The sequence below is a fragment of the Canis aureus genome, chromosome 23 (genome assembly GCF_053574225.1).
Source record: "Canis aureus isolate CA01 chromosome 23, VMU_Caureus_v.1.0, whole genome shotgun sequence".
NCBI classification, from domain to species: Eukaryota; Metazoa; Chordata; class Mammalia; order Carnivora; family Canidae; genus Canis; species Canis aureus.
The window spans coordinates 17,178,146-17,201,528 of NC_135633.1; the positions used below are offsets into that span (position 1 = coordinate 17,178,146).

A 23,383-nucleotide genomic window follows, 5' to 3' on the forward strand; every position below is an offset into this window, starting at 1 on the left:
GAGAGGAAGCTAGCCTGGGGTGAATGAAGGCGAGGCATGCCAAAAGAAAGTGGGACATAAAGAGTTTCAAAGATCAGTGGTCATAGGATATAGCAATAAAGGATTGTAGAGAGAATGGGAGGTGGTATGGAATGACAGGATAACAATGGGGGCAGGTAGTATATACAATGATCCCCAAGATCCAGGTAGATCTTTGAGACGATGAGATGGTAAAATCATCCATTTAAAAGGAGTTCCCCTGGCAGCCCTGGTGGCCCAGTGGTTTAGCACCGCCTTCAGCCCGAGGTGAGATCCTGGAGACCCGAGATCGAGCCCACATCAGGCTCCCTGCATGGAGCCTGCTTCTCCCTCTGCCTGTGTCTCTGCCTCTGTGTGTGTGTGTGTGTGTGTCTCATGAATAAATAAATAAAATCTTTAAAAAAATAAAATAATAAAATAAAATGAGTTCCCAAATACTGGGGTCCATTTTGTTGATATGACCTGGCTAATACTGAGCACCAGCACCTTTATGATATAGATTTAATAAATATAATGTTTTAAGTTGCTTGGTCTGCCAGCAAGATACAAGATGGACTGAATAGTAAATATGTTTCAGGATAAGTTGATGGCTAAGATGTTAGTATACTAATCTGTCAAATAACAAGGAACTTATACTGAGATGATGGTATGGAATTGACAAGAACAGGTTAAGCCCAAGAGTAGAAATATAATGTATAGCTAAAACTTGAGGTTCTGAAATCAGATGGTAGATTTGAATCCCTGCTCTACCACTTATGAACTAAGTGACCTTGGACAATTTATTTAACCTCTCCAGGACCATTTTCTCTTCTTTAAAATTGAGATGATATCGACATTTTTTAGGGCTGTTGTTAGACTTACAAGTGAGATAATACATATAGAATACTTTTGGTGTCTGACACACTAAAAACTCAAAAAAAATACAATAAAAAAATAAAACAAGGAGAAATTTTTTTTTAATTTTTATTTATTTATGATAGTCACACAGAGAGAGAGAGAGAGAGAGGCAGAGACACAGGCAGAGGGAGAAGCAGGCTCCATGCACCGGGAGCCTGACATGGGATTCGATCCTGGGTCTCCAGGATCGCGCCCTGGGCCAAAGGCAGGCGCCAAACCGCTGCGCCACCCAGGGATCCCAAAACAAGGAGAAATTTTAAAGAAAGTACAGGATACCATGACAGAATGCTTTAGGAGACAGAAAGAAATCTCTTCATATGATTTAGTCTGAGAGACCAGAAGGAATGCTGAAGCTCCTTTGATACAGAAATTCTTGAATTCAAATGCCCATTATTGTGGTATATTCATTCCTCTGGGAGATATTCTATATAAATATGGAAATACAGGATTGGGACAATAATGAAGGATAACAATTAACGATGTTGATTAGGAAATCATCTGAACACAGGGATGCCTGGGTGGCTCAGTGGTTGAATTGTCCTGGCATATTTGTTGCAAATCAGTAGGACAATAATAAGGATTATTTTAAAAACTGTAATAGAGGAGATTAGAAATTCTGAAATAGGAATTATGAAGTTATTTTGTAGCAGGCAAAGGAAACTTTTATTTTTCTTACATATAAAAAAGATGTAGGAAAATGTTTGTAAGAAATAGTTGTAAGTAGGGACACCTGGGTGTCTCAGTGGTTGAGCATCTGCCTTTGGCTCTGGGTGTGATCTCAGGCTCTGGGGGTTGAGTCCCGCGTCGGGATCCCCGTAAGGAGCCTGCTTCTCCCTCTGCCTTTGTCTCTGCCTCGCTCTCTGTGTCTCTCCTGAATAAATAAAATATTTAAAAAAGTATTTTTGACTGCAAATACAGTGTTATATCTTCCTTTCCAATCTGCATGCCTTTTATTTCTTTGTCTGGTTTTATTGCACTGACTGGAACCTCAAACTATATTTAATTGAAGGAAAATTTTATAGAGAAATATTCCTGACTCCCAGGCCCAGATTAGGCTAAACTATAGGACTTTGTTGAATTTAATTAGATTTCTTTTTTAATTTACTAAATCATTACCTATATCTCATTCTTGGGCTTAGTTTCTCCAATGTTCCTATCTTCATCACATCTTCAAATACTGAACAACTGTACTGCAGGCCAGGCTCTGTGCTAGTTGTCAGGGAGACAATCCTCAGAACCTTCTCCATAAGGTATAAAAGTACACAGACAACACAGACCCTGGCCCTGATGACGTCTTACCATCTTACTGAGGCAGTTTACAATAAGAGTTAAAAGCACAGGCTGATGGTTCAGGCAGCACGGGTCTGAATACAGCTCTGCTCCTTAGCTGGTTGGTTGACCTTGGAAAAGCTAATGGACTTTCTTATTTCTTCAACTGTAAAATGAAAGTATTAACATTACCTATCTCATAGGATTGCTGTGAGGTTATTAATTCATACCTTTATAGTATGTAAAGCAGGGGTGCCTGGGTGGCTCAGCCAGTTGGGCATCTGCCTTTGGCTCAGGTCATGATCTCAGGGTCCTGGGATAGAGCCTGCTTCTCCCTCTCCTCCCCACCTCATGTTCTCTCTCACTATCTCCATCACTATCTCTGTATCTCTCAAATAAAATCTTTTTTTTTTTTTTAAGGACTTAAAACAGACTTTTTTTTTTTTTAAGATTTTATTTATTTATTCATGAGAGACACAGGCAGAGGGAGAAGCAGGCTCCATGCAGGGAGCCTGATGTGGGACTCAGATCCCAGGTCTCCAGGGTCAGGCCCTGGGCTGAAGGCAGCGCTAAATCGCTGAGCCACCGGGAGCTGCCCCAACAGGGCTTGTTCTAATGGTCGATAAGTATCATCCATTATTAGAGGGCAGGATTAATGCATCACAGGACACATCTACAAAAGATTGAAGGACAAGTGTCCTCATATGAAGAACCATAAATAGTTTAATTTAGCTGCTAAGTAGCTTAATTTAGTTTAACCTACCATAAGTGGTTTAAAACCTGAGGTTAAATCCTTGCTCTGCTGTTTACTAGCTACGAATCTTTGAGCAAACTGCTTAAATGAGGGCAAGGCCTGTACGGTGACCTAATCTAACACTTGGCACACAACAGATGCGTACCGGACGGCAACACTACCGCCGACATCCACGCTAATTGCTGCCGCTGTCTGAGGGCTTACCGTTTGGGCTGCCGTGCTACCCACTCTCCACGGTCTTTCATGCCTCTTAACCTAGCCAGGTTATCAGCGGCCCCACCTCACGGTAGAGTAGCAAGATTACCTTTGTGTAGCTACGACCACTGGGAGGCTGGAGGCCTAACAAGCGGTGGCTTGGACTGTCCAAGCCTCGGCCAAACCCAGGATGTGTACAGTGCGGCCTTTGTCAGCAGCTGGGCCCTGCGCAGCTGCTCGGGAGATGGCGCCAGGGGAGGCGGCAGTCGGCCAGGCGGGAGCCGGGCCTAGAGGAGCCCGCCCGGCGAAGCTCTCCCGCCGCCTCTGGGCGCGGCCCCCTCTCCTCTCACCTGGCCTCACGGGCTCAGGCCTCGTCGAGGGTCCTCACACACAGAGGCGGGGGACACCGCGAGCGCCCTGCGCCTGGGAGAGGCTGGGCGCCGTTTCCAGGCAACGCGCTGGGGGCGGGGCGGGCCTTTGCGTCACTGAGGCGCGCCCCGGGCGCAGGCCGAGCGGGCGTCGCCGCCGCCGCCGCCGCCGCCGCCTCCGCCTCCACCTGCGGGCCTGAGCCGTGGGCTGAGGCGGAGCTGCTGCCGCCGGAAGCGCGATGCCTTGAACCTGGGGTGAGCTGCGCGGAGCCGTCCTTTCGCCGTTCCCCTTCCTTGTTGCTCCAAGACCCCAGGGCTGGGAGGAGAAACGCGGGCCAGCCCTCGGCTGCCGAGCGGCGCTTCACTGGGGAAACAGGCCTGGCCCCGCCACCCTTTCTAGGCCTCGGCTTAGGGCGCAGCGCTGGCTTGGGAGGCGCTTCCGCGGACACTCCGGCCCCAACCCGGCAGTTTCCAGTGGCCGGGGCTGCAGACGGCTCGTCCCGTGGGAGGTGTGATTCCGGGGGAGCCTGGAGAGAGTTCATCCTCCCCGAGGCGGGAACAGCTTTTGAATCTTGCCGCCGGCGCCGACGGTGGGCCAGCGGGCGTGGCTGTTGGCCCAGAGCGCAGGTGCGCTGGCGGAGGGGCCGAGGCACAGGACGGCCCGACCGCGGCCCGACGGCGGCCCGCGTGCTTAGTAAACACCCCGAGGCCGCGCTGGGCAGCCCGGGTTAGAATCGCCCTGCAGGGCCGATAGCTCGGAAACGGCCAAGGCGGTCTGCACAGCCGGCCCTCCGTTGCCAGATTACCCTACGCTGCCCATCTTCCCAAAGGGTTTGTTTGTCGAACCAGCTACCTTGGCCCGGTCTGAGACAAAAATATTACCTTGCTGATAATTGTTAGTAGCTCTTCCCAGAAAGGAAGCCTTCTGTGTGACTTCTTCTTTTTTTTTCTGTTACTTGTGATGTGTTCCAAAATGTGGATTAACCGCTGCTACTCAAATTGAACCCCAGTCCTTCTGTTAAGTTTCAGTCTACGTTCTGTCCCATTTCATGTTGCCAAACGGTTTCGTTCTTGCCTCTGGTGTATTTATAAAGCTGCCTTAACGCGTACTATGGTTTGTTAGTCTTGGACCTCGTGCCTAAAGCTAATTCTTTTCCAGCTCTCCTCTGCCCATCCGGATCAACGATCCTAAATCAGTGACCTCTGTATTGAAGTCACTCCTGAGAAGTGATGCTTTCTGAATCCAGAACTCCAAAGTAGTACGGATTTTTCTCCTTTCCTTTGATTCTGCCTGGCTGCAGTTTCTAAGTAGTTTCCTCCAGAAGTGTGTTTTTTGTCATTTGATGTAAGTGAGCTTTATATTTAATGTGTGTAGGAGCCCGATTCTTCTTGATCCATATGTAAATATTTAACACACTTCCCTTCCCCTTCTCCCAAAAAGGCAGGGAAGGTCCGGAGAGAATTCTTACAAGTCTAATTAGTGAATTTTTCTAGCTATGAAATATATTTGTAAATACAGCAATGCCGTCATAAATCCATAGGCTTCATCTCAAGTGCCCTCTTTTTGTAGTTTTTCTTTCTAATTAAGATCTCTGAGCCCAGAACAAGCATTCTAGCTCCTGTAGTAACTGGTCTAATTATTTCCTTATGTATCTGTTAATAGCTGCTATTAATTTCTTGTTTTGCAGAACAGCTGATCCCTGCTTACAGATCTAGAGTTTGAGTAAGCAGTGAGTAATAAAATAAGTAACAGTCTTAAGGATCTAGTTTTTAGAACTTAGTTTTTATCACTGATGTTAAAACTGACTTAACAGTGAAAGTAGTTTGATGATTATTTCAGTTATAAATACCATTTTTGTAAGTACAGTTGATACAAAAATTCATGGAGAACAGGTTTCAGAGAGGTTTTCCAAATATCACAGTACTTGTCAACTAGTCATTTTACTGTACTTTCAGGCTTCTTAACTTTGCTTTAATCCTTTTATGAATGGATATAGTTTAAATGTTCATGGAGGTTTTTTGCTTGGTTTTGTTTTTTGTTTTGCCAGTTACCCATGATGTGGTTTTTATATCTTTGTAATGAATATTTGAACTACAACAATTCATTTGTTAGAAAAAGAAGTGATCAAGTGTATGTTCCCACCCACTAGAGAATGTGGCATTTTTGGAATCCTTGATATTCTTATGAATTTCAAAATAACATTTGTTCTCTATTGAGAAAATCCTTCAATCCTGGTTTTTTGAAAGCATATTACAGGCATACCTTGGAGATATTGCAGGTTCAGTAATAGACCACCACAGTAAAGTGAGTATTTCAGTAAAGTGAGTCCAATGAATTTTTTGGTTTCCCAGTGCATTAAAAGGTTATGTTTACACTATCTTGTAGTCTCTTAAGCTTGTAACAGTGTTATGTCTAAAAAAAAATTGTACATACCTTAATTTAAAAAATACTTCATTGCTAAAAAATGCTAACCATCATCTGAGCTTCCTTCCAGCAAGTCATAATATATATGTATATTTTTTGCTGGTGGAGGGTCTTGCCTCAGTGTTGATGGCTGTTAACTAATTAGGGTGGCGGTTGAAGGTTGGAACAGCTTTGGCAATTTCTTAAAGACAGTAATGAGTTTGCCTCATCAGTTGACTCTTCCTTTCCGGAGTGATTTCTCTCTAGCATGTAATGTTATCAAAATTGGAGTCAGTTTTCAAATTGACTTTCAGACTGTCAAATTGACTTCTCAAATCCTGCCACTGCTTTACCAGCTAAGTTTATGTAATATTCTAAGTCCTTTGTTTTCATTTAAATACTTAACAACATCTTCACCAAAAATAGATTCTGTCTCAAGAAACCACTTCTTTTGTTCATCTAAAAGAAACAAGCCCTCATCTGTTGAAGTTTTGTCATGAGATTACAGCAATTCAGTCACATCTTCAGGTTCTACTTCTCATTCTCCTGCTCTTTCCACCACATCTGCAGTTAGTTATCTTATCCACTAAGTCTTGAACCCCCTCAAGTCATCCAAGAGGGTTAGAATCAACTTCTTGCAAACTTCCACTCACCTTGATATTTTGACCTCTTCCCATGAATCATGAATATTCTTTATGACATCTAGAATGGTGAATCATTTCCAGAAGGTTTTTCAGTTGACTTTGCCCAGATCCATCAGAGGAATTGCTATGTGGGGTGGTTATAGCCTCACAAAATGTTAACTAATAAGACTTGAAATTACTTCTTGATCCATGGGCTACAGAATGAATGTTGTGTCAACAGGCATGAAAATAATACTAATCTCATTTTATATCTCCATCAGAGCTCTAGGGTGACCAGGTGCATTGTCAATAAGCAGTAATAATTTGAAAAGAATCTTTTTTTTTTTTTTTTTTTTCTGAGCAGTACATCTCTACAGTGGGCTTAAACTATTCAATAATGTAAACAGATGTGCTATCATCCAGGCTTTATTCTTCCATTTTTAGAGTATAGGCAAAGTAGATTGAGCATTTTTAAGGGCCCTAGGATGATCAGAATGATAAATGAACGTTGGCTTCAATTTAAAGTCACCAGCTGCATTCCTCCTAATAAGAGAGTCAGCCTGTCCTTTGAAGCCAGGCATTGGCTTCTCCTTTCTAGCTATAAAACTCCTAGATGACATCTTCCAAGAGAAGCCTGTTTGATCTACACAGAAAGTCTGTTGTTTAGTGTAGCTACCTCCGTGGCTTATCGGAGCTAGATCTGGATAATGCGCTGCAGCTTCTATATCAGCACTTGCTGCTTCACCTTGCACTTTAATATTACAGAGATGACTCCTTTCCTTAAACCTCATGCTAGCTTCAAACTTTTCTTCTGCAGCTTCAATACACTCAACCTTTGTAGAATCAAAGGGAGTAAGGACTATGCTCTGGATTAGGCCTTGGCTTAAGGGAATGGCGTGACTAATTCAATCCTCTATCTAGACCACTAAAACTTTTTCATCAGCAGTAAGGCTGTTTCACTTTGTGTTTTCCCTGGAGTAGCACTTTTAGTTTCTTTCAAGAACTTTTCTTTCACATTCACAACTTGGCTAACTAATGCAAGAGGCCCACCTTTTGGCCTATTTCAGCTTCCAACATGCCTTAATTTTTACTAAGCTCAATTAGTTCTAGCTTTTGACTTAAAATGAGAGATTTGTGACTTTCACTTAAACACTTAGAGGCTGTTGTGGGGTTATTAATTGGCCTAATTGCAATATTGTTGAGTTTCAGGATATAGGGAGGCTAATGGAGAAGAGAGATTGAGGAAACAAATAGTGGAGCAGTCAGGATATATGCAACATTTATCAATTAAGGTTGCTATTTTATATGGGTGCAGTTCATAGCACCCCAAAACAATTGCAATGGTAACCTCAAAGATCGCTGATCACAGATCACCATGATAAATATAATGATAACAAAAAAGTTTGAAATATTCCAAGAATTACTAAAATGTTACAAAGAAATGAACAAACGCTATTAGAAAAATGGTGCCAATAGACTTGTTCCATGCACGGGTACCACAAACCTTTAATTTGGGGGAAAAAAAAAAGCTAATATCTGTGAAGCACAATAAAGCCACATGCAATAAAACAGGTATGCTTTTATATTTTACCAGAAAGTACTAAATTATAGGTGATATAATAGTATGACAGCTGCTAGTCCTTGAAAACTTTTTTTTTTTTTTTTTTTTTTAAATTCATGAGAGACAGAGAGGCAGAGACACGGGTAGAGGTAGGAGCAGGCCCCATGCAGGGATCCTGATGTGAGACTCGATCCTGGGTCTCTCCAGGATCACATCCTGGACTGAAGGCGCCAAACAGCTGAGCCATCTGGGCTGCCCCCTTGAAAACTTTTGATGGGAGATTTATCTTTCTCTGAATTCTATGCCAGTAGTTTGCAAATTATATTCCTATGCTATACTACTGTTCCATGGTCAAGAGGGAATTATTTTTATAATATCAAATAATGAATATTTCTCAATTTATATACATACTAACTCAGGGATAAATTTTTATGATTTTATATTTTTATTTCGTGTATTTTTAAAATTTCAACCTCTCCAAATAATTACTAGATGAATGAACAAATTAGCAAGAGTCAAAAGAATACTAAGTGAACAATAATAAAACCGTCAACATTTACTGTACCTGTTCATAAACATTTATTGTATGCTTATGTATTTACCAGAAGAGAGAACACAGCTTCTATCCTCAGGAAGCTCACAGAGGGGGATGGTCAAGTGACCTAACTGATGATATGTGCTCTTTTATAAAAGAATGTGCAGAGTCACCAAAGAGAGGGACACTGAAAAACTCGTGCTGGGTGACTAGAGGGTGGCCACAACAGACTGTTTTTGTGAACATGCACCCTTGGTTTAGGTTTTATAATGCATATAGATCACAGAGTTATATTTTTATGCTAGTGATGGACATTAATATTTATCATTATCATTATTTTATGGTATTCAAAATTAACTGTAAATACCAGACCCTATTCACTGAACCAAATTAAGAACCACTGCCTAGGCTTTCTTGTATCTAAATAGTCACCTTTTAATCAGAGGAGCTAGTGATTAGGTTTCCCAGATACCAAGTGCAATACAGGATAACAAGTTGATATGTAACATGTTGCCTCAAATTATAAACCTTATTCAAAGTTAGGGCATCAGATCAAAACAATGCAGAAATAAAAGGGACCATTTTCTAACTCAGTAAGTGCAGCCTCTTTATAAATACCTTTTTGGTAGGCACAGTGGTTAAATTATCGTTACATATTTTACACTAAATATTAAGATCATGTGTTTCAAAAGTTTAATTTTTTCCTTGTTAAGGAATGTAGGTATAATATAAAGTTTTCAGTCTGATTGGTTAGAATTTTTATTGCATTTGAATTGGATTGGTCCAGGAAAGCTAGAGGGAATTTAAGTTTCACTTTGAGAATGAAATACTAGGTTAGAAGTCACCCAAGCAAAAATCTTCTCTAAAATTTATTCATTAGATGAACTTCTGATCTTTATTTAAACACCTCCACAGTTTGAAAACAAGCTCACATACAAGACAGCCCGTAATACCTTTGGATAATTATGGATGATAGAAATTTCTTATTTGACCTGAATTTGCCTAATTACACTTACTGGCCATTCTTTCCACTGTAGCTATATATGATAAATCGTACTTCATCTTTTACATGAAATCTCTTCAAATGTTTGAACAAACCTGCTGGTTGTTCAGAATTTTATCTAGAATAAATCAGTTTCATTTTCTAGATCCATAACATCTTGGATACTCTTCCAGTTACATTCAAATGATTAATGCCCTTTAAAAGAGTAACTGCTTAGGGCACCTGGGTGGCCCAGTCAGTTAAGTGGCGGATTTCTGGATTGTAGCTCAGGTCATGATCTCAGGGTTGGGAGATGGAGCACTGCATCGGCCTCCAGGTTGGGTGTGGAACGCTTAAAATTTTTTCTCCCCCTCTGTCCTTCCCTCCTCGTCCCCCCCCCCCCGTAAATACACACACACACACACACACACACACACACACACACACACACAGCTTTGACTGCCAAGAGTTGATTACGAACTTCAGTGTGGTAGACCCATTACAGAGCACAATAGGACTAGGGTCTTGCTCTAGACCTCTGCTTTTAGCAAGAGTTTAGGATTATTTTAACATCTTTCTTGTCCTTATTTTCTGTTGACATATTTTGACTGAAACTCTCAGACTTTATATTTTAGCTGCTTTTAAGCACATCTTATCTATGTGCAGTCGGCTTTTCAAAACATTTTCAGGATTTAACTTTTAGTCATTTTTGACATAACTTATTCCATTCTAGAAAATCATTATCAATTTCATTCTTGATCCTAGTATTCAGTGGATGGTATTCATTCATACCAATTTTAACCATCCACTTCCATGGGCAGACATGCAATCTTGTTTCAGGTCATCAGTAAAAAACAGTAAACAGACCATCTCTTGGTGTACCAGTCTCCCTCTGCCTCTGCTTTAGTCACTGTAGCCTTTTTTATTACCTCAAAGGCACCATGCTCCTTGCTACATTAGACACTTTCTATAGCCTCTGCCTGAAATGTCCTTTCCTCTCTATGCCTCTGCCCCTATTTAGCTAACTCTTGACTGATCTCAAATCAAATGTTGCTTGCCCAGGGTCTTTCCTGACACACCACTAACTCAAGCCTCTCTTTTATAGGCTTTTGTAGTACCCTGTACTTGTTTGGCTTAGCTTTTCTCATCTTATAATTATGTATTTATTGGTGTGATTGTGCCTCTTCCCCACTGAGTCAGATGCTCCCATGATAGCAAGAACCATGTCTCTTTTGCTCACTGTTGTATTTCCACAGCCTTAAAAAGGCCATGTACCACAGTGGTTTCCCAGCACCAATTTACAGCCATTGGTTCCTGATGATGATTTTTTTTTAACACATTTGAATTACAATAAGAAAAATAAGGACAAAACATATATATATATATATGTAGTATACATCACTGTGAAGTTACTGCCTTGGGAAAGACTTTTAATATTTTTCTACATTTCAAGTTATAAAAAGTTTTTTTTAATTTTTTATTATGTTTTGGGGATATTTTGTCTGTTTTTAGAAACTGTCTTTACTCAGAATAAAAATAAATGTGCAAACCATGGTACTTTGATATTTTACTAGACTGTGAAATCCAGAAATCACTAATGTTGAATACCCTAGAGACCGTCTCTAAACCAAGATCTTTCTCTTTGGATACAGTTGCTATGAATCCACTTGGCTATATTTAAAATACATAATTTCGCCTTCAGAGATTTTTTGGTGACCTGGATCTTCCTCAACAACTTCTTTCATTTACCTCTCTAATGTAATATATATCACTGCCAAGTAGGCTTAGATTCAAAACAGTAATTGTTGAGTTTTCTTTTTTAGTATAACTGTACTTTTCCTTTGTTTAATGTGACTAAAAGAATAAACCTCAAATACAGTAACTTAAATTGTAATACCAAAAATAAATGTACATATTTAGGGTTACTGAGAATTCTTATTGTAAATGCTTTTATATTTCAAAGTTACGTATATTTTATATTTTATAGTTAGAGCTTTCTTATTTTTTAATTCAAAATAAAGCAGACTTTTCATATAAAATTGTTACTATTTTAACTTGCTTTATATGAATGTTAATTTGTGTGGTAAAAATGATAGTTTTGGTGAGTAGATAAGATGAAATTTCTTGGGGAGAGAGATTAGATTTTTTTTTTTTATTGTAATTCTTTTTACTTCTCTTATTTTAAGATTTAACTTCTTTATTTGAGAGAGAGTGGGTGCGTGCCAGCACGCACCAGTGCATGGAGCAAGAGGAGGGAAAGTAGGAGAGAGAATCTCAAACAGAGTCCCCACGGGGGAGCCCAAGGCAGGGCTCATCTCACCACCCTGAGAAAATGACCCCAGCCGAAATCAAGAGTTGGCCACTCAACTCACTGAGCCACCCCAGCATCCCTGCTTTTTTCTTCTAATTTTTTATTACAAAAAAAAAAAAAATAACATTAGTTATATGACTGTTGTTTTAACCTCTCTGTGCTTGTTTCCTTAACTATCCTGTTTCTTCATCTATGAAATGGCTATTACAGGGATGTGAAAGAGTGAATTTGTGAATACCCATAAAGTGCTTAGAAGATTGTGTGCTAAGAAGATCACAATGGGAGTGATAGAAAGTATTAGCTAAAAACAAAAAAAGAAAGTATTAGCTGCTTTTACTATTAGTAATTATAGTATTTGTGTTGAATAGGGATTTTAATATTAAGTTACAGAATAAGTCAGCATAGACAAAAACACTAAAACTTTATTTTCTATTTTAACTATATTTTCAATACTTGATATTCTGATAAGTCATAATTTATAGAATAAACACATTCAATTCTTCTCTAGCCACAGTTCATAGAAATAGATCTTTCAAGACTTTAAGTAGTTGTTAAATAAATGTTTTATAACATTTTTAAGTCAATTCAATAACTTACTGATCTATATTAGTAATAGATTATAAAAGCAGTGATCTTGCCTTTTAGCTGAAGTATCACCTTCATACTTAGAAAACAAATTATATAAACTCTACATTTTGTTTTGTTTTGTTTTGTTTTTTTAAGCACTAAGTTTAAAACACATGAAGAGGGGCACCTGGGTGGCTCAGTAGTTGAGCATCTGCCTTTGGCTCAGGTCATGATCCCAAGGTCCTGGGATCTAGTCCTGCATCAGGCTCCTTGCAGAGAGTCTGCTTCTGTCTTGGCCTCTCTCTCTCTCTCTCTCTGTGTGTCTCTCATGAATAAATAAATAAAATCTTTAAATAAGTAAACTAAATTAAATAAAACACATGGAGAAGGGGTGCCTGGGTGGTTCATTTGGTGAAGCATCTGCCTCCCCCTCAGGTCGTGATCCCAGGGTCCTGGGACTCTATGTTGGGCTGAGTCCAGCTCCCCACTCAGCAGGGAATCTGCTGCTCTCCTGCACTTGTGCTCTCTGCCTTTCTCTCAAATAAGTATTAAATAAATAAATAAAGTCTTAAAAAAAAAAAAAAACCTGGAGAAGTGAGAATGCCAAAGTGCTGTCTTTTTTATTTTCTAAGCAGAAAATGTGAGGTGGTTAAATTATCTAATATTTTAATTCTCTTAGGTTTTCAAACCAAAAACCTGTTTAATTTGCATATATTTTACAATTAAAATTAAGGTGCATATTTACAAATAAAGTAATTCAACAGCAAATGTTATTTAGCTGATGTAATTATTTCATGATTATATATCTTGGTATATCATAGTGGTTAAGAATATGAGCACTAGAATCTGAAAGCATAAGTTCAAAGTTCACTTCAACCACTTACCATTTAATTTTAGATAAGTTTTACTTAGCTCTATTTCCCTATCTATAAAATAGGAACATAATAATGCCTACCTCTTAGGGTTATTATAAGAAATAAATGAGGTAATATATGGGAAGTCCTTAGTTAGGAGTCTGACATGTGGTAGGTAATCAGGAAATGTTCTTGGGAAATTTATATAAATAAGCTTCCTATTAAATACAAATACATAAGTGTGTGTGTGTGTGTAATGGTTTTGAGTTGGCAAAATTAGAGGAATTAGAGGTTTACCACCCTACCAGTAATATAAGTGAATTTTATTTTTTCATTTAGCTATGTATGTTCTTAAAAAATAGAAATATAAATCTTTTCTTTAAAAATATAGTCATTTAAATAAATTCCACCTTAGACTTACTTAAGTCTACTGAACGCTCACTTAAAGGTATTCTTAGTTTTTCTTATTTTCTTGAAGGGATGGGTATATTGCTGTTTTAATAGTGTATATAAAAGTATATAAAAGTAACTTTTATGTATATTTGACAGATAACTATGTGAAGCAACACTGTTTCTGGATTTCAAAAGACATCCTTTCATCATGGGACAGCAATTTTCGGATCAGACACAGTTGGTTCTTAACAAGTTACCAGAAAAAGTAGCAAAACATGTCACATTGGTTCGAGAAAGTGGCTCCTTAACTTATGAAGAATTTCTTGGGAGAGTAGCTGAACTTAATGATATGTAAGGCTTGTTCTTTTTCATTCTATTTTTTTCTCCCTGATATACGCCACATATGCCATGACTATCTAAGACGTAACCAGAAGTATTGATGGTAAGACTGAATGTTTCAGCATCAGTTAGCAAATATTTATTGAGTACCTATGACAAGACTTTCTATGTGGCTATTTTTAAATATATAATAGAAGCAAAGAAACCAAAGAAACTTGAATTTTAAACACAGACTTATAAATCAATTCTTGTTTGAAAGTACTAAAGAGGTACATAATAGAAGAGAATAAGCCAATTAGCTACTCTAGAGAAAGATTCCTGGGATTGTCAAAGGGGGCACCCAGATTTCTATACATCAACCAATTCATCTGGTTAATAAATAAATAAATCTGTGTTCACTGAGCATTATTTTTGCCAGAGAAATATGTAAATAGTAATAATTCATTTGTCACCACTGAAGAATAAGGTATTTTGTTTGCTAATATTTTCTAATTAGCTACAATCTTTAAATCTCTTTAACTCTTGAATAGATTTCTAAGATGGAATTTAAATTTCTCTGCCTTCTTAGTGTGTATCTAATAGAACTATGCATTTTCTTTGTGATTTAATCTTTATCAATTTTTATACTGATCTGTGTAGAAGCTATTAAAATAGAATCTACTGTTATTATCCAGTCATGAAGAATAGAGAATGTCTTAAAAGTTAGTTATCTTAAAAGATAGTTTTTTTTTTTTTTTTTAAGATTTTATTTATTTACTCATGAGAGACACAGAGAGAGAGAGAGGCAGAGACACAGGCAGAGGGAGAAGCAGGCTCCATGCAGGGAGCCCGATGTGGGACTCGATCCCGGGACTCCAGGATCATGCCCTGGGCCAAAGGCAGGCACTAAACTGCTGAGCCACACAGGGATCCCGATAGTTTCTTTTAGAAAACATTAGATTTCATTAAAAAAAAAAAAAATGAAAGAAATCCTGTATGGATGTAATGGATGGATCCTGTATGAATATACATGTAAATGCATAGAAAATGAACTATAAGTATATGTACTGTGTTTCTGGGAAATTGGAAATGGCGGGCAGTGAAGGGAGATTGTACATTTTATTATGTATATGAATTGTCTGATCTTTTGTAATAAAAATATAGTCATAAAACTAGCGTTTTACTTTTTTCTTTTTTTAGATTATCCAAATAGTAGTATTTGAGACATTACTTCTGGGACCATACTCTTAAGGAGTAAATATAGATTAAGAATTTAATAGTATCATGAATGGAATGCTTTTTTGAGTTTATTGTTTCGACTTTTATGAAGAGTAATCAATGTCATTTGCCATCCCTTTAGAGTCTTGGAACTTATATACATAAGCCATCTGTTCTATAAAATTTTGCTTTTTGGTCTAAAAATATCAGATATATATGTCATATGAAAGGATGCACAAGCTAAACTTACTGTGTAATACAGAAATGATGGTTAAAAAAAATGATGGTAAAGAATGTCTTCCTTTGATTTATTTAGCATAGGATGTTCTGACTGGATTCAGTTCTTAAAACTGATTTCCATGGGTCAGAGTTGGGCATTTCCCAAGGGCAGTGCTGTCTGAGAATTATAAAGTTAAACCTATACAGAAGAAGCATGGCTTGATTACTAGAAAACAACTGGGAACTGGCACAGACGAATTACTTTCCCTGGCAGAATTTGCTATCTAGGGCTAGTTGCTTAATTTTCAGTGGCCTCTATTTAGCTGTACATCATTTCGTTCTAAGGTGATCTCCCTCCTGGTGCTCAGAATGTGACTAATGATAAAAGGGAGTCTCAATACTTGTAAGTCTATCTTTGATCTAATTTAAATTGGCATTAATGGGAAGATACTGAATTATCCTCTAAAAGTTATATTTTTATGCTAGAATCCTGTGACACTCTAAATTAAAATTGCTCTGCTTGAGGAAAACAGCAAAGGTATATTTAAGGTGTCTCAAAATCTAGGTATATTTAAGGTATCTCAAAATCTTGGTTTGATCCAGTCCCAAGTTACAAAAAAATTTTTTTCAAAGAGGTGTATGTTGTTGCTTAAATTAGGACTCAACAAAGAGCAAGATTTTTTTCATACTTTATACATCTGAGGCAATTAGTCAAAATGTGGATAGGTGAAACCAGCTAAACTTTTAAGTACTTGATTCTTTGGATGTGTTTTTTTCTAGATGTCGTTCTTAGACATTTAAAAACCATTGAGATGTGACATGGAAAGATTTATAAACATCATTCTGTTGATGTTAAAAACTTAGTTGTACTTTTATAATCAAAACATTCTCTATCCCTATGTTTTAAGAATCTAATTATTGCGATCATGTGTGTCCATGTATTTTCTTTGAATTTTCTTCTCTGTTTTAAAGTATTTCTTGAATCTGCTTTCATAGCTCTGTTACTTTGTAAGACTTTTTATAAAATTAACAATTATGTTTGTCTCTTTTCAGAACTGCTAAAGTGGCTTCTGGCCAGGAAAAACATCTTCTCTTTGAGGTACAACCTGGATCTGATTCCTCTGCCTTTTGGAAAGTGGTTGTACGTGTGGTCTGTACGAAGGTGAGAATGATAGGGACTTCTAACTCTGAACTTAAATTCTTTTGGTGATTAAAGCCACATTTGATAGTGTAATATAGTAGAAATAAATGTTAAGAATTAGCAAATTATTAATGTTAATAATCCAATAATTTGCTAATTATTAACATTTGTTGACATTTATTTGTAAAACACAGTTTTGTTAGTGTTATTGCCTTCCAGGTTAACTGTTTGAATCTCACTTGTTATGTAGTTGCCATATAGCAGAGATTTTTATAATCAAAGGAGATGATAGTAACGTCTTATCCTCATATGATTTTGGATTTTAGCTGTCTGTGGAATCCTAAGGTAACACCTATGTAGCTCTAAGATGACTCCTTAAAAATTAATCTTAGGAGATCACTTCTTTTTAAGAATAGGTTTCATTCACTTAATAATTTAAACATCCAAAAAAAAAATAAAAATAAAAAAATAAAAATAAAAAATAATTTAAAAATCCATTAGAAAGATTTGGGTATTTTTAGGTTTTGTGTTTTGGTTTTTGTATGGTTTTTGGTTTGTTTTTGTTTTTGGAAATTTTTGGTTATAGAATGGATTTTTCATCATCAGTACTCTATCTTTTAGTTGGTTTTTAAATTTAGATAATTAAATATATCAACTATGCTGAAAAATATAATGGCAGCTGTCATAGAAGATTCGTCCACCAATGGGTAGATTACATGGATGGTTATTAACCTTTTGGAGGCCACAAACCTTTTGTTGAAAATGAAAGAATGAATTTTACTAGCCCTTCTCCTACCCCAACTCCTGCTCTAAAACAAGCAATAAAACCATCCATATGTATGTAAACAATAAATTGAGCATTCATAAATGCCCTGAATTCCATTCCTAATAAACCCTTAAAGAAAAAATAAATAAATAAATAAACCCTTAAAGAACTACTTACTGAGTAAGGATTTTTCTTTTGTGTCATGACCCTGGAGTTACCCAAATAATATGGCTTGTTTTCCCAGTGGGTCGATTGCCACTACTCTGCTTTAAGATAATAGGATTGATTGTGGATATTTGATCAAATTAGACATTCTAATCACCTTAAGTAGTAAGAGAACCTTACAGAGTTTAGAGAAGCAGAGACAGATGTTAATTCCAGACTTGACTAATGCCTGAAGGTAAATGGTACTGTTAAAGTTTACAGTTGATTTAGAGAAAATACATAACATAGTTTATTCCATTCAGCTATCTGTCCACCCTAAGCATTTAGTGTGGAATGTAGGGTCTATCCACACCAAACATTTACTTGGTTGATTATTTTTAAAAGTCCAGAGTTAAAGAGCAATATAATAACTATCAGAGAAACATCATTAAAAATTTTTGCATTATTTATCAGAGGTAGCTAATGTGGTACTAGTGTGGGCAGCAGTATAACTTCATGCAGTGTATAATGTGTTATAAATCATAGTAACAGAACACACACATTGAAATACCGACAGCTTGATCCAACAGCCTGTTATTTATACTTCAATTCCTAGATTCACAACTTGTACACCAATCACATGTTATTTCCATTTTCTGGTTTTTTGCTTGTCTTTATTTTTGGGTTTATATTTATGTTAAATTCATTAGGGTTTTTCCTTCTTACAGTGTTATAAATACACATACTCTCAAAAGAACTCTGGAAATCTGCAACTTTTGACTTTGCAAAGGAATAAAGTAAAGAAATGAAGAACTGAGCTAAAAACATATAAAACCCATTCAGATAGGCTCAGTATATCCATATTCCCATCATCCCACAACAAATTTATACTGCACATAATGTTCAGGACTATTTGAAAGTCAACTTCAAAGGACACAGGGTGAATTTATAAGAACTCTAGTCACAAAGGTTGTTTCTGAAAAATATACATTCTGACTCCTTTTCTTGCCTTCTGCATAGTAATTAGCTACCTACCTGATCTTGTCAATTTTACCTCTACCCAGGTTTCACTTCCAGTCTATTCATAAGACAAATGCCGTGCCCTCTAGGAGACTGTAACTATAGTTAAGGCTCCTCTTCTCAATCAGATTACCTTGGATTCTGTGATTAATCTCCACACCTCCTGACTCTTCTCCTAATTCTAATTGAGATAACCTTTCTAAAGCACAACTCTCATCAGATGACTTTCCTATTAAAAACTCCCCAACAATTCTTCATTGGCTATAAAATAGTCCCAGCTCTTTAACCTAACATTCAAGATCCTCAACAGTCTATTATCAATCCAAACTAGCTTTTCTGGTTTTTAAAAAATATTTATTTGTTTAAACATGAGAAGAGAGAGAGAGAGGCAGAGACAGAAGCAGAGACAGAGAAGCAGGCTCCATGCAGGGAGCCCGACATGGGACTCTATCCGGGGTCTCCGGAATCACGCCCTGGGCTGAAGGCGGCGCTAAACCGCTGAGCCACCCGGGTTGCCCCTATCTTTTCTGTTTTATTTACCACTATCACCTTTTGCACTCCACAGTCTGACGAGGCTTTAACTAATTGAAGGCCGTATAGCTGTTACTTTCCCACCTCGGTGACTCTGCTCAGAGTTCCCTCAACTAGAATGTCCATTCCTCTGTCATTTAAGTTGCCGTCAGGTACAAGTCAGAAAACTCCTGTTACACTAGTTTAAAGAAAAATGGTATGTATTTTCTCACTTATTAAGAAATCCTGATATAAAGCAGCTCCTGGATTGGTTAATTCAAAGACCTAGCAGATCTTTCTTCTCAACTCATTGGATCACTATTAGCTCATGTCCCTTTCTTACACACTGACCGAGGAGCTGCGGTTACTATGATTGATGTAGGTTAGACTAACAAGGACTGACTTGTGAGTCATTTCAGGGAGTGGTAGACACCAAAACAAAATCAGGGTGCTGCTGGCAATGAAAAATGGGAACAGTGTGTGGGTAATCAGCTAATAGTTTCTGCCACACCTTTTTATTTCTGCATGGCTAAATTTGATGGCTCTTTAAAGGTCCAGCTCAAATCCCATCTCATCCATAAAGTCTTCACTAGCAAATTCTCCTACCTCTTCTAAACTCCAATAGCATTTTATTTATACTTCGTAATTAAATTCTACATTAAGAATAAAATTATTTGCATTCTTAGCTCTCCTAGTAGATAGGAAACTCCTGAAGGCAGGCACTCTATCTAGATTCATCCTTGTATTTCTTATGGCCTGTACTGCTTTGCACATGGTAGGAACTCAGTATATGTTGAGTGAACAAAAATCTATAGAGGAAATACTCATTTTAAATGACTAAGATAGGTTGAAGTTTTCCTTGTTGATTGATATAGTATAATACCAAAATTACATTCTCTCTCCATCTTTACCTCATAAAGTACTCAGCTGATATCAAAGATGCCAGTATAAATTGTAGAGAGCTGTGGGAATACGAATATCTGGTATCTGATCCCTTGGTATTCTGTTGCTCCTCTTTAGCAAACATGGAATTAATGTTTAAGATGTTTAATTTACTATCAGTCGAATTCTTTGCACCGTAGTATCTCTAACCATTACATCGGTGTGTGATAAAATACCTTCCTTAAGATTCTAAATAGAAAAGAACAAGTTTTAAAGATATAGGCAGGGGGATCCCTGGGTGGCGCAGCGGTTTGGCGCCGCCTGCCTTTGGCCCAGGGCGCGATCCTGGAGACCCGGGATCGAATCCCACATCGGGCTCCCGGTGCATGGAGCCTGCTTCTCCCTCTGCCTGTGTCTCTGCTCTCTCTCTCTCTCTCTCTCTCTCTCTCTCTCTCTGTGACTATCATTAATAAATAAATAAATAAATAAAAATAAAATAAAGATATAGGCAGGGATGCCTAGGTGGCTCTATCAGTTAAGTGGCCAACTTTTGATTTCAACTCAAGTTACAATCTCGGGATCATGGGATCAAGCCCTGCAACAGGCTTCAGACTGAGTGCAGAGTATGCTTGAGTTTCTCTCCCTCAGCTAAGCAACAGAGCTCTCATTTGTGTAGTTTTTCTTGATTTTAGGTCTATTCTAGGGACATCTGGGTGGCTCAGTGGTTAAGCATCTACCTTTGGCTTGAGCCATTATCCCAGGGTCCTAGGATCGAGTCCCACATCAGGCTTCCCACAGGGAGCCTGCTTCTTCCTCTGCCTGTATCTCTGCCTCTCTGTCTGTCTCTCGTGAATAAATAAAATCATAAAAAAAAATCTACTCTAAAGAAATGTTTTATTTTCATTCCCTGGGTTCTTTTTGAAAGAATCTATGAGAACTCAGTGTTGATATTAGAAAAAAAGAGTTGAAATCCAACATGAAAAACTGAGAGGAAACTTCATATTTCTTCATCTTAAGCAACTAAACAACTATGCTATAACCTTCTGTATTTACAAAAAGACCTTATCTTGACTGTTTGCCATCTATTATCATGATTATCTTCAAACAATATTTAATTCATTATTAAAAATAATCCAAATGATGTTTAAATGAAATATTTTATGGTAATAATATTAGAAAGATTAATGGGCTAATTAAAATTATGGACTAAGATGGCTATTAAACTTCATGAATTGTATTATTTTCATCCATCTTGTTACTTAGACCAAAATCTTGGCACCAGCTACTCTTCTCTTTTTCTCTCCTATCCCACAGTCAATCCCTAAGTGAATCCTGACAGGTTTTTCTTCAAAATGTATTAAAAATATGGCCAGTTTTCACCATCTCCACTACTACTACCCCCTAACTGGTCTCCCTGCTTCTGCTCTTGTCCCTATTATTCTATCTAGTCTCCGCACAACAACCAGCCTGTTCCACTTACATAATATGAAATGAAATCAAATCATATTACTATTACTCCTTAGCCCAAAACTTTCCAGTGACTTCCCATGCATTTGGAGTAAAAGCCAAAGTTACTACTATGATTAAGTGAAGTCTGTATGTTCTGTTTCCACCTCATCCCCCTACCCTTCCTTATCTTCTACCACTCTCCTTCCCTCTCTCATTCTAGTCCAGCCACCCTGAGCTCCTTGCTAGACTTCTTGTGCTCCTCACTAGGTGCACTTCTACCTAACAGTCTTTGCCCTTACTTTTCTTCCAACCTGGAATGATCTCCCCCAGATAGCCAAATGACTCATTTCTGCTCCTTTTCCAGTACTTAAATATTACCTTCCCTGTGAGGCCTTCTCTACAACCCTTCAGTATGTCCTCTTCTTTTGTTTAACCTTCTCCATAACACTTATTTCCATTTCATCTAATCTGTATTTTGTCTCTCCTACCTATAGAGTAGCCTCCGTGAGGGCAAGGATTTTGTTTTATACACACTAGGTCACCTAGTGCCTAGAGTAGTACACATAGCAGATAGTTATATGCATAATATCCACATAATGGGTACTCAGTAAATATTTGTTGCATGAATGCTTGATTACAGTAGTTTAGTTGGATAAACTTTGCTATTAAACACCAAGTTTATAGGACTTATTCCCTTATTTCTTCTGAAGTGTGCAGTTATAAAAGAAGACTGGCCTAGTTTCCTCAGCTCTGAAAATCTGTTATACAAGCCTCTGTAAATTCCTATCATCTTTAATTCTATATATTTGTCCTCTATCTCATATATAATCATTTATTACAAAGAATCTAACATTTGGATCTCCATATAGATTTTACCTCCCCCAAATATAATCAGTTTTAGAGATAGGTCTGCCATTTTCACATTTTTCACATTTTCTGAGATTCACATGGAATCTCATTCATAGTTGATTCTCAATTTTTTTTCTCACTGCCTTCTCAAATAATAAACAGTTAATAAACTTCAGTTACAACTATTATTTTCATCCCAAATATTGAAATGTTGATATAGTAATTTTTTTAATATGTATCTATCTACTTCACCTTCCCATATCCCCATTGCCATCAACACATTTCAAAACCCTACCTACTTCATGCACAATTTTAAGGCCCTCTATATTTCTTCCTGCATTCATTTCTTTGTAAATATTTTCTGACTTTGCTAACTCTGATATGTATTTCATAGATTTCATTGCTTCTGTTCCCAGAGTATTCCATACCATCCCCTGTGCTAAAATAAAGTCTTTCACCTCACTAATCTGTCACTGATTACTTCAGGTTCTTCCAAGAACAGTGCCCTCTCAATTTCGATCACTTCAAAAGAAAATATATGTCCCACTCTATGACTCCCTGAGTCTTATTAAAGCAGTATTTCTCCTTACCTATTACCTCACGCTTGCCCCAAATATCTCCTCACATTAAGAATATAAGCTCCAGGGGGGGAGAGTTAACAATCTGTAGGCCACTAGTTCCACTTCATATTTTAAAAAGAAAAAAAAAAAGTTTTTTGCCAAAACTCAAAATAGCATTCTGGAAAGAATTTAACCACTTTTTGCTAGGATTTTTTTAATGTAATTTTCTTGCTTTAGTTTGGAAGTTTTGTTATAAGGTAGAACTTAAGATATTCGAGAAAGGAATCAGTTGTTTCAGTTGTAGTAGAATGGCATGCAGGTATTGAATTCAAATAAATCTTTTAGTTGAATTCTTTAAGAAATTAAAAAGAATTGTCAATACTGATCTCTAAAATTCATTTTTTTAGGTCTGGGAAAGTTGTCTGTCCCCATCAACTCTGAACAGGGTGATGCCTAATCAACCCTACAGGTTTATTTTGAGTATCAAATGAGATAAATGTCTGCAAGTACTTTGAATTCCATAAATGTAGGAGACATGACATTTATTATTCATTTGCTCAAACTCTTTCCCTCTTG

The 23,383-nt window shown here is 37.6% G+C and overlaps 2 protein-coding genes across 34 annotated transcripts in view; one reads left to right on the forward strand and one right to left on the reverse strand.

Annotated features, from left to right (window-relative positions):
* The window catches only part of LOC144294674 (uncharacterized), a 133,754-nt gene extending 130,156 nt beyond the window's left edge, over positions 1–3,598 (reverse strand). For 12 of the 32 annotated variants that reach the window (XR_013362050.1, XR_013362049.1, XR_013362051.1 and 9 more), the window contains exons 1-3: positions 3,243–3,590; positions 2,215–2,350; positions 2,032–2,124 (exon numbers count right to left, since the gene is read on the reverse strand). Coding sequence is in view for 3 of the 32 variants with exons in the window: in XM_077866512.1 (XP_077722638.1) it covers positions 2,032–2,078 (47 nt within the window). In the remaining 29 variants the exon portion in view is untranslated. Of the gene's footprint in view, positions 1–974; positions 1,787–2,031; positions 2,125–2,214; positions 2,351–3,242 lie in introns of those variants that run through there. The other 20 variants (XR_013362052.1, XR_013362059.1, XR_013362064.1 and 17 more) reach the window with 12 other exon arrangements.
* Positions 3,599–3,607: 9 nt separating this feature from the next.
* The window catches only part of RNF141 (ring finger protein 141), a 41,982-nt gene continuing 22,206 nt past the window's right edge, over positions 3,608–23,383 (forward strand). The window contains exons 1-3 of one of the 2 annotated variants that reach the window (XM_077866507.1): positions 3,608–3,756; positions 13,888–14,082; positions 16,540–16,648. In XM_077866507.1, the coding sequence (XP_077722633.1) occupies positions 13,940–14,082; positions 16,540–16,648 (252 nt within the window). In that variant the 5' untranslated portion in view covers positions 3,608–3,756; positions 13,888–13,939. The remainder of the gene's footprint in view (positions 3,757–13,887; positions 14,083–16,539; positions 16,649–23,383) is intronic. The other variant, XM_077866506.1, reaches the window with a different exon arrangement.